The 12,056-nt window shown below is 46.4% G+C and overlaps 1 protein-coding gene across 2 annotated transcripts in view; it reads right to left on the bottom strand.

Annotated features, from left to right (window-relative positions):
- The window catches only part of TOX3 (TOX high mobility group box family member 3), an 82,205-nt gene extending 71,210 nt beyond the window's left edge, over positions 1-10,995 (bottom strand). For both annotated transcript variants that reach the window (XM_074158109.1, XM_074158110.1), the window contains exon 1: positions 10,894-10,995. In XM_074158109.1, the coding sequence (XP_074014210.1) occupies positions 10,894-10,995 (102 nt within the window). The remainder of the gene's footprint in view (positions 1-10,893) is intronic.
- Between the last annotated feature and the right edge of the window lie 1,061 nt (positions 10,996-12,056).

Genomic DNA, 12,056 nt, shown 5'->3' with positions numbered 1-12,056 from the left:
ACACACTGTCTGCGCTTTAAAAATCTGTGACTGCACAAGAGTCACGTTTTTGATTCAACTTTTATTAGTTACATGTATTACAAGTAATAGTCGCCAATTTTCTTTACAAAAACCAACACAAAGCTCAAAAAAACACCTCACTCCTTAATACGTTATCAAGAATCGGGATTCTTTTCTGGTATGTAAACTCTCCGCCAGACTATTAACAAAAAGGCGAATTCCGAGACCTTCCTTGAAAGACCGCTATTTACTAGAGACGAGAGGACAGAAGACAGGCAGTGCGCTTGTATGACGTGTTATCGCCAGCAATGCCTTTGTGCTGATAGAAGTCAAAGCCAATCTTCGCCATCCTTACCCAAACACTTTCTAACAGCGAAGACAGCAAAAGGCTGCTATCCTCTCACAAGTTGTTTGCCGAATAAATTTAGAAAAACAGTTTTGCTACTTAAACTGGGCGAGCTATAGCCGCAGATTGAGGCAAAGCAGACACAGAAGCTCACAATACAATCTTTGAGAAGAATTACAGGCAGAAGAGCAAGACTGATCTCCAAGCTGTACACTGGACGTACCGCAAACCCGTGCATGCAAAACACTGAAGTGCTATTGGTTTGCCTACTTGAGTTGATATTTAACGCACAGAACTACTAAGTTTTCCTTTCATATGATCTTTGATTAATCTCTCTGAGTTATATTTAGCCCTAGAACACACAGCCTGCCTTTCGCCTTGTTCAGTCGGAGCCACACGTCGACTGAAATTCTGTCCCGGTGCTGGCTGGCTCCAAGAACTTCAGGTTTTTCTGGGTGCTCTCAGGCAGCAGGTCCAGGCCAAGGCAGGCAGCAGAGCCACGGGGACGTGAGAAAGCCACCCGAGGAACGCGTTGAGGCAGAGCACGCTCCGAGGGTCCTCTCACAGGAAAGGCACCCTCAAAGCTGACTCCCCAAAAGCTAAACCTCAGGGGCAAGTCATGGATGGATGCAAGGCACGACGACTGGGAGAGCCTGACTGAATCTCTTCACTGAAGCCACTGATGGACACCTCCGGTTCAAACTAAAAATACCAAGGTACAACAGCCTTCAGAACTGAGAAGGCACCTGTGCACGGCTCGTCAAACCCTCGAAACAACCATTACACATTTTCAACAAGCCACGCGATACCCTACGCGCCCTACAAACACCATCCAAGATCCCAGCGCAAAGCTACCACGTTAAAAAAGGCTTAGATGAAGGTACGAGAGCAAAACAAAGGCGGCTTTCCTTACCGGCCCCTCTGCTACACCGTAAACAAGAGGCAAGTCTCTCCATGGAAGCCACGACGCAAGACACCGTTTAGGAGGCCAGGCTGCCCTGTGTGACACAACTTATGTCTGATTGACCACCCCACGTGCGCTCCTGGGGTCTCCGCTGCACCACCACAGGAGCAGAAAGATAACTTTAAGCAGGTTTTCAAAATGTCAGAAGGAAAGGGCAGCAGAAGCATCTGTTAAATCCCTTTAATTAATAATATCTTGGACTTTTAAGTTATTTGGGAGGAAAAAATAAATTGATACAAATTACTGCATTTTATCATTTGAAATACAGCTACTGGACACTCTCAGAAAACCACAAAGTCACACAGGTATAAACACATTATTTACTTTAATGGTTACTTTGTAGTGCAAATCTAAATTAAGCTCTCACATTCGCACCTCATGATGTATTTACATTTGTGGTATGTCCAGTGTACGGTCTCGGGATCAGTCTTGTATTTACTTACAGTTCTGCTGTGGAAAAGAGTAGAAAATGCATTGTAAAAGTCTGTTTATTTTGCCATAAATATATATTAGGCTTTTTTATTTATTATTATTTTAAATGTAAGGTTAATGTATTTCCAACCATATCAAGCAAAACAATAGCAGAAAAAGGAACCGTGTTGCATTGTGGTAGGAAACCACAACTAGCAAGTTTTCCACTAGAGCAAATCAATACCATGATATCCTCATATATACATGACCGCCTATTATTATCATTCCATCCACATGCTTACCAAGAACCCACAAAAGTAACAGCATTAACCTACTAAAGCAAACAGAATGACTATTTTCCCATGCCTAATCAAATTCCTATTTATTTAAGAAAGCAAATGGCTTAAAAAGAGAGTTGTTAATCCTCTATCAGTGAAATAGTTTACTGATAAAAGTACAGTTCAGCAACAGCACTTTTATTAATAACAAAGTAATACTGAAATACAGTATCCTAAACCATTCAAATTTCAACTATTTGTATAAGCCATATGAGTATAGAGTAGCACAAAAAGAACGGCAGCTAAATATGATCTGCTCCGAAAACAAGCTACTCCACTATGCAGCAATTGATTTTTGCATGGTTTTAACACAATTTTTCATATCAAAATTAGACAGTTAATCAATATTGAGGTGTTTAAATATGTCCTGAACCTACAAACCTTTATATAATTCAGTGACTTTAAATACAGGACTTTTCCCACTGGGATAGAAAGGATGATTCATACAGTTCAGATTGTTTCCAGGGATGGGTTCCTTGCAAAAAAACCCAACCCAACCCAAACCAAACAAAAACCCAACCCAAAACAAAAAAACCCAATACTTTATTAATTTGTATATCTAACACTATTTCATTTTTTGATCCCTATCTAATTTCTCTCATATTAACTGTTTATAAAAACAGTGTAAACTATATCCGCTTTGGGTGCTAAACACAGAACAGTTTCTCTTGAAAAATTTTCTTAAGAAAACCAAACAGATTGATGAAGACAACTCGCTTCAAGTGACCAAAAGCATCTGCATGTAGAGTCTGTTTTCCACAAATCCTACCATACTGGTGACTTCACACATTTGCAACCTTTTGTTGGGTTGCCCAGTTGATCAAAACTCTCCAAAATATTAAATATAGAGAAAAGAAAATCTAAATGTAAATGCATCTGTTCAAGCAATATTCTTCTTTATCGTAATGATTTTACATCATCATCAATGACATACTTCGTAAAGCAGAGGAGGAAAGTGAGGAGATACCCATGCTATCTGCAGCTCTCGCCTCAGCCAGCAGCAGATAAGGTCATGCCAACAACAACAACAAAAAATTAAAAAAAAAAAAAACCACCAAAAAAAACCCCAGAAGACAAACAGATCCCTTACTTCAGAGGTTGCCAGTCCAAATCCTGGCATTTCATCCCAGCGCACCCTTCATTTTTAACTTCACTATGTCACAACCCACTCTTTTCCATAAGATTTAGCCTTAGCTCTCACAAGTCTTTGGCCAGGAATGATAATATATGGTCGTAGTGACCCAGACAGTAAGAAGGGCTATAACTTTATAACAGCAAAAATAAAACATGGAATTGATAACAATTTCTCCCATGAAATGCCAAGGGCAGGCCTGATCTAATGCCCATATAAGTAAGTGAAAGATGTCCACGTAGAATCAGTCTCCAATGAGCATAAACAAAGCTGAGATGCAAGTGCCAGTGGGAAGAAAAAAAAAAAAAAGGAGATTTCTATCCATGATTTTATTTTTTTTAATCAAGGTTAAAGGGATATTAAGGGGTTCTTTCAACTGGCAGTTTTAGGGAACGGACTGCTTTTCTTTTCCCTCTTGATAGTTATACAGGGCTTTTCAACAAAATGTGGGCTGCTGGGCAAACTGGCCATGTAGGAGTAAACAGAGAGCACTGATGCCAATAGCTGGCACATGGACTATACAAACAAACTGAAAACTAGATGAGCTGCTTGTTTAAAACATTTTTCATTTTTGGTAATAAACTAATACTGTCTAATTTTAGTAGCACACCTTTTCCAACAGAATTGTGTCTGCAGCACTGCTCGATCATATCTCCAGCACTCTGCTCATAAAACTCAGTTCTTTTTAATGGGATGAATATAGTATTTTCAGCCTGTCTGCCCGTTACCATGAAGTGTCTGAAAAAGTTCATTAGAACATCTGTTCAGCTATGCGAGGTACCTGTGGCAGGAGCGGTTGTATAATGACAGTCTCCCCTTTGGTTTTCGCTAGTTCAGCAGCCCTGTAACGCCTGTAGTTTTCAATATATGGTTTCAGGTACAAACAGAGAGAATACATTCAAAACAGAATTTTTGGATTGCTTTGACAGGTGCTAACATGCGGTGGAAAAGATACGAAATAGAAATCTCGTTACAAAAATAAATAATGAATAAGGCGGCAGCAAGCGTGATCTCATCAAAGTCTTCATCTGAAGGGAGCACGGTGGCAAAGACCAGAAGGCTCTTGTGTGACATTGTTATCTAAAGTCCTGATTAGATTTTCACCTCAGAGTTCTCAATTTTGGTAGCAATCATCGCAAAGATACTATGGTGACTGGCACTCTATAAATACATCACACAGACAGGCAACGGTATAGGAGACGGCTATCAGGTACGGGTTTGAAGCATTTGAAAATTCAACCCTGCTATTAGGGCTGTGTAACAGTACTCAATTTTACAGCAGTAGAAATGTGATTACAGATAAAAAGGTAGGATTAGTGCTGTACAAATTCTTCTCCTCTTAAATTAATTATCATCGTTCAATAGCATTAGTTAGGTTTTTAGGGAGTGTCAGAATTCAACAAATACATAGGCATGTATTAACTGGAAATTTAATAAAAGCCCGCAGCAGAACCCGAAGGTCACAGTTTGAATGGCCTCGCTTTGCCAAACACTGCACAAAACTGCCACAAATGAGTCACACAGCTTACAGTCGACCCAAGCTATCCTCATCTCAAGTATCTGCCAAAGAATGTAAACTGTTGTTTCCTGTGTTTCTATTTTAGGTTTTATTAGAAATTCATAATAACTCACTACGGGGTTCGGCTGGACGCGGCACCCCCGAGTGCAGCACAACCTGTGATGCGGGCGATGCTACGGGAACGGGGTTCTTGCCATCCCAGTGGATTTAGTCAGTATTTCCTCAGTCTAGAACCCGACCAGCAAGAGGGGGTCCATGTCCATGGCATGCACACATCAGAGTTGTCATGGCTACAAATTACCACTATTTTAAAACACACCCGCTAGCCGTTTCCACACACCCCATACGTACTCCAGATTACCTCTAAGCGTTAAACTCAAACTCTTCATACATTACTGTACGTTATTTCGAGTGTCTTACTAACACAGTTGCAACCCATTGTAACGAAAACATCTAAAAATACTTTTAAAAATCAACTTCTACTAAGTATACTTTGCATACAACCAACTCAAATGGCACGTTCAGTACAGGAGCGGCATTATTTGAGCAACAGGAAAATTCTACACGGCACAATCCAATTAGTATCAACGTTATACGTGCTCACTCTGAGCAACACGGGTCCTGCAGGGCTCCTGCCTTTGGCGTACAGGGGTTTCCCGTCACAGCCAGCTCCTCAAGTGCATTGTGAAACCTGCAGGAAGATTGCTCCTGAAAAACAGCATCACACGAGCTGTGGCGATGATATAAATCGGAATTTGTATCCCTGCGGACATACTCATCTGATCGTTGCACTTCCTCTTGCAAGCACTGGGAATCCATTTTTAGTGCACCATTTTTAGCGCGAGATTGGACAGCCAAATGTTTTGGGAACTTTTTTGCTCCCCGGCAGTAGCTGCCTGCATAGTTCTGAGGTTTTGAGATACCAGAGGCAGGGGTGGGCTGTTCTGGGAAAGAAGCAGTTCAGCCCACTTACCACACGTGCCAGAAGGTCAGTGGGAAATACCGAAGATAAAAAGGCATTCGCTGAGTTGATACTGCAACAGAAAGTTCCCAATCCCTTGCTGAAACCGTCTCCAGCAAGACCCATATTTGTGTCCCTGCTCATGCACCTCTACTCTCTACTTTGTGGGAGCTCCTTGGTGCTTTCTGGCCCTCTCCCACCACCTGGGGCCACCTCTGCCATGGTCAGGCTGTAGGTAAGGCTATGACCACAGCACACATCAGCTTCCAGTTGCCAGAGGCTACCCCATCCACACCAGGGTAGAGCCCAGATGTAAACGAGCGTATATGCAGGGCAGATGACGAGTGAGCACAGAGCCCCAGCACACACGCACCCATTGTCTCTCACCATCTGCCAGATGAAAGAAAAACCTATGCATATAGAGCCACGCTAAATTTGCAAGAAGAGTAATTTTCAATCGTTTGCATAACTGTAATCCATTTTTTCCTAACAACACGCGCTAATAGGAATGACTTATAGCCCCAGTTTAGCACGCTACTAAACTACCGCTGTCTTCGCTTTACCTCTGGAAGAACAAGATAACCTTCCCGAGCTTCCTTTGTAAAATGCAAAATATTTCAGCCAAAACCATCAAGCTCTGACATTCACATATGTACGCTAGTGCCTAAATTAAGGTATGTACGTTTGAAATTTGTACCCTTCAAGGACAATCTGTGTAGAAGAGATAAACATTATAAAATGTGGACAGCTAAATAATGAAGTAAGGATTCTGGAATTTAATATAATGATAACTCAAGCACTGAGCTCTACGTGTTTAGGTTTTGGAGTTTTCTTTTCCCTTTTCCAAACTGCATTATAAGAATTATGGTTCCTTTAATAAAAAAAAAAAAAAAAGAAAAAAGTATTTGCTATGATGAATAGTAGTTCCTAGTTCCCTAAATATTTTTAGTACAAGACATGTAATTTCAATAAGAGAAAAAGTTTGTTTAGAAAAAACTACTCAACTATAGCAAATGTCCAAAATCATTTTCCATCTGCAGAACCATAAAAGGGCTCAAAACAGAAGCAGAATGTTTTACAACAGCTGGTCTCTTTCAACTTTCTGTAATTTTTATAGCTATTTTGTGGTGATTTTTTTTTAGTACATCGCAGCAGGACTCTTCTAGAAACAGGCAGACCATGATTTCACCCATGCAATTCCACGAAGCAGAGGTGCATCGCTGTCGTCCCAAACCACCACCAGCCAGACACATGCAGGGTCAAGTTATGTACTCTCACACCAGCACAGAAAACTTATCAAATATGGCCCTGATCCAGCAAAGCACTTAAGCACATGCTTTACTTTAAACACGTAAGTAATCCTATTAGAGTAAACGAGATTCAGCATAAACCACTGGACTGAATCTCAGAATACCTTGGTTGTGGCCCTGATTATGTCAGTGACCGACTGTGTAACCTTGGACAAATCACCGTATTTCTGTGTCTTTATTTCCTCTTTTGCCCTTCAGGTGCATTTACCACGTGGCACGCCGTTCTCAACATAAATGATCCCAATCTGGAATCTTCTAGAAGCTGCTGTACTACACATAATGGCAGGGATGCTTATGTACTTTAGTCCCTTTTCAAATACCTGTCACATGCTCAAAAGTAATGCTCACCCCAAAAAAAAAAAACCACCCCAAGATGACATCATAGATCATAGAATCATAGAATGGTTTGGGTTGGAAGGGACCTTAAAGATCATTGAGTTCCAACCCCCCCGCCCTGGGCAGGGACACCTCCCACCAGACCAGGTTGCTCAAAGCCCCATCCAGCCTGGCCTTGAACCCCTCCAGGGATGGGGCATCCACAGCTTCTCTGGGCAACCTGGGCTGGGGTTTCACCACCCCCATCACAAAAAATTTCTTCCTGATATCTGATCTCAATCTCCCCTCTTCCAGTTTGAAGCCATTACCCCTTGTCCTATCACTGCATGCCCTTGTAAAAAGTCCCTCTCCAGCTTTCTTGCAGGCCCCCTTCAGATACTGGAAGGCTGTTTTAAGGTCTCCCCGGAGCCTTCTCTTCTCCCTTAGGTCTTACTATCTTAGGTCTACTTATCCGGTGTTGACAACTGATTTCAAAAGCATGACATTGCTCTAAAAAAACAAATGTGGAGAAGGCCACCAACTGAAGGGTACCTGCAGGCGTGGGCCAGGACAGCCCCCGAGCACGTAGGGTTACAAGCCCAGGACTCGCGCTGCAGGTCCCCTCCCACTGGTAGTCACAGGGGCAAGGAGACCCCAAGCCCTGCCGGGGGGGTCAGCCTGCCAGTGTCCCACCCAGTAAAGGCAAAAAAAAACTGTACAGTCCCAGGAGAACCCGCTTAAAGCACGCTGTGGGGAGAACAGCATCGTCTCGCAGGGTACGATGCGTTTACGCTAAAAGGCTTTGTATTCACTGTTTTCAGACTTCGTGACACAAGACACAGGTTTCCACAGGTAGGCCCTGCGCCATCAACTCTACGTCTTAACGACCCTGAGAATATTTTCACATACATAATTCTGCTTTTGCACACATATACAACCAGGCAAGGTGTTTACTCTTGCCATCACACTTCCTGCTTCCCGGCAGTTGTCACAGGCAATGTCACTGTCACAAGGAGAATATGGATTCGGCTCCTAACAATGAAGCAGGCACGGATGAGTGGGCAGGATACTCAAATGAGTTTCAGAAACACTTGAGGTGAAATACTGTCCCCAGTGAAATCAATAACAGTTCTCCCATTTACTTCAGCAGAGTAAATATTTCAACTCTTTTTTTTTTCTATGCCTTCTGGTTATCTCGGTGCCTAACAGAATAATCATTTATTTTCCTTAGGAACCCAGGGAAAAGGACAGAACAGATAGAAAGCGAGGCAGGGAGGAAAGATTTCAAAATAAACATACTCTTTTTTCCAGGATAATTAAAAAAAAAATAAAAAAAATACCCCAACAAAAGCTTACAATGATTTCCGTAGCTATAGATTATAAACAACGCAGAAAAAGGAGATTAGATTAACACAGTTAAGATCCTCCTTTCTAGGAACTCATTCACAAATTCCTCTCCTGTCCTTGAAACACCTGTACACCACCACGGTTCTGCTTCCCCAGCCGAGCCACAGGAGAGCTCACCGCAACACAGCTCCGCGCGCGCCCGCCTGCTCCGCATCAGGCCTTTTGCATACAAAGCTATCTATTATAAAGACACACGCATCCCGAGCTGTGCTCCGTTAATTAAAATATTTTCTGCTGCAGATTGGAAGCCCGGCCTCCAAGACACTTGCCAAAATTACGTTCAGGAGCACAGCGACTGAAATGTGATTTTGAATAGGTCAAAAGTTAGTTACTTGTGGCTTTTTCTGAATGTGTGCTCTGTTCTCATTGTACGATGAGGGGAAATACAGTCAAAAGGTTACATATAACCGTGTATTTGCAGCAACCCAACGGACACAATAAACCACTGGTTTTCAGAAGCCATTCGACATTTTGCAAAAAAATCAAAATTGCAAAGAGCATGTACAGTAACCTGTAACAGAGCCTGAAAAAAATGCGTAGCATGCATAACACAATCAAGTTACTGAATAAGTGAAATTTACAGCGAGCATGCTGTCTGTCAGCAAGCGCTGCAAGTTTCCAAAATTAGTTGGCATATCAGACAACGGCGAACATTCACTACGCGTTTTAGAGCTCTTGAAGTCCTTAGCAGCATTCAAAGTCCAGGTTGACGTTTCATCTTTAATTCATGCTCCTGTGTCTTCCTATATTAACTACTAACAAAGCAGCATGCTAACGGCCCGGGCGCAGGGAGCATGCGCGGGGCAGGGGCTGTACCCGTTGCTCCCCATCTCCAGCCAAAAGACATCCCTGCCCTTCCACAAGGCAGGCAGCCACCCAGCCACCACCGACAATCTGCAACACCGCAGCAGCCGAGATGGGAGACGATCCTCAAGAGCAACAGAAAAGTGCGCTCAGGAGATGTATTTAGAAGCAATTTCTCCAGGAGAAAGTTTTCTTCAGCTACGGAACATCTTTATTTGAGCCCACGTTATTTCTCCCTCTCAGTTATCTTTGTAATTCGTCAAACTTTATCTACTCCTTTGGAAAGGACTCTTAAAAAAACACGGGTTTTAACACAAGTTCAGACTCTGGGCAGCACCCTTCTTCTCCCCAGCATCTCATGCAGTGCCTCACAAAAGGCCCCAGAGGTTGGACAAACATAGCACCAGGAAAAACACAGTGTGAAAGGGATCTTTATGTGCATGTGTGAGGGCCCAGTGCTAATAGCTCAATGTGCTATTGACACATCACAGTGCAAACAGCTAAGTCTTTTTCAAAATAGCATGACTCACAGTGTCATTCTTAACTTTGCCTTTCCCAGATTTGGGTAATCTGTGAAACAAATCATCCCCGCATTATTAAGACATATTTTTGCAAATGAAGGTAGCCACCGGGAGATGACTATTGCTCCTGACCCTAACGTTTACTCCACAAACCACACATGCCGCAGGGTCGGGCTGGGCAGACAGAAGTGGTACCGCAACTTCTCTGACAATCCTCGCCAAATCAAAGCGTTTGTCACCCTCCCGTGCAAGCCAGCTGATGGACTTTTAGATAATCCTCCTGTTCGCTATAACTGGCCATACCAGAGCCGGGATCACCCCAGAGAGAGCAGAGCGGAGGGAGGCGTCCCTTCCCTTCCCTTCCTCTCCCCGCCAGGGATGCCCGGGCTCCATCGGGGTTCTGCCCGACCCCCGCGGCGGCTCCAGCCCGGGGAGAAGTTCAGCAAGTCCCGGCCGGAGCCCCCAGCGGCTACAATCCCGGGAGAGCCGCCTTTTGTTCCCCGGCCGCGGGGAGAGGGACCCGCACCCTGAAGTTACCGGCGGGTCCGGCTTCGGCACCGGAGCGCCCGAGGGCCGGGGTGGCTGCGGCCTGGCGAGCGGCCGGCTGTCCCCGGGGCCAGCCCCGCTGCCGGAGGAGGAGGAGGAGGAGGGAGGCGGCCCGGCTCTCCCGTCACTCGCCGCCACCAACTTCCCGGGGCCGGGCGTCCCACGGCCCCGCAAGAGCCCGGCGGGCGGACCCCGGGGCTTTCGGGCATCCCTCTCCCTCCCCCATCCCCCCCCCCGCCCCGACGGAGCCCCAACTCCGGCTGTCGGGGAACCGGCCCCGGCAGCAGCAGGAGGAATTAACACACGCGGGAATAATCACCTTGTTGTAGTTGTAGTAACCCAAACACTGGGCAAAGTCCAGGTTGGAGGGGTCTCCGGGAAGCGAGCTGCCCGCCGCCGCCGGGTAAAATCTTACATCCATGCCGGTGCTTTGGTCCAAGAAGTGCACTTGGAGAAACCGCCGGGAGGTTTAATAGATCCACCTTCAGGTGCCTTCCCCGGGGCTGGGGAGCGGGCAAACCGCCGAGGGACCGGAGCTGCGGGGCGCCGAGCCTTCCCTCCCGAGGAGCGGGGACGACGGAGGGCCGGGGAGGCGGCGGGGGGCAGCGAGGGAGAGGGGCGGCGGAAAAGTGCAGGTAAACAAGGAGGAGAGGAGAGAAGGAGGAGGAGGAGGAGGAGGAGGAGGAGGAGAGGAGAGGAGAGGTGGGCGGCGGAGCCCAGGTGGGTGCCCGTCCGCCTCGGCGGGAGGAGGGGAGGGCAGAAGGGAGGGAGGGAGAGGGAGAGGGAGGGAAGGGAAGGAGGGAGGGAGGGCTGTTGTTTTTTTAAAAGCTCGGTGCCAAGCCACGGGCTTTGCCTCCGCATTCAGGAGCAGCTGCTGTACACAAAGGAGCCACGCGCCCGGCGCGGACGGACGGACGGACCGACCGCCGCCGCCGTGCCCGTGCCGCCGACAAAGACGGGGGGGGGTGGGTGGGGTGGGGGATCGGGAAGGGGGGGGGGGGGTCGGGAGTTGGGGGTCGGAGGGGGGAAGGTTGCGGGGCACTGCGGTGCGGCGGCCGCCCCGGAGTTGGTGCAAGAGGGGCTGCGCCGGCCGGGGAGCAGCGGGGGAAGAGCCGGCGCCGCGCTGGCACCGCTCCCCGGGAGGAGCGAGCGGCCCCGCGCCCCTCCCCGCGCCCCCCCTCACCCCCCCCACCCTCCCCCCGGCTCGCCACCGCCCCCCGACCGGGCCGGGGCCGGGGGGGGACAGCAGCCAGGCCCTCCGGTGGCCGTCCGCTCTCCGGGAAGGTTCTAGGTGAGTAACTTTCACCGCTTCCACCAGTTTTCTGTCTCTTTTTTTTTTTTTTTTTTTAATTTCTTTTCATCATGCGCTTCATTGACCGACAGCGGGTTGGTGGCAGGAGAAAGGAGACGTTTTTGAGGTACTGTCAAAGAGCAGGACCTTCAAAACACAGAAGGAAACCTCCTTGAGCTCTCAAAGTCTCT

The sequence above is a fragment of the Numenius arquata genome, chromosome 13 (genome assembly GCF_964106895.1).
Source record: "Numenius arquata chromosome 13, bNumArq3.hap1.1, whole genome shotgun sequence".
In the NCBI taxonomy this organism is placed as follows: domain Eukaryota; kingdom Metazoa; phylum Chordata; class Aves; order Charadriiformes; family Scolopacidae; genus Numenius; species Numenius arquata.
Note: the sequence above shows the minus strand (reverse complement) of the source record. Positions and strands in the feature narration are given on the sequence as shown.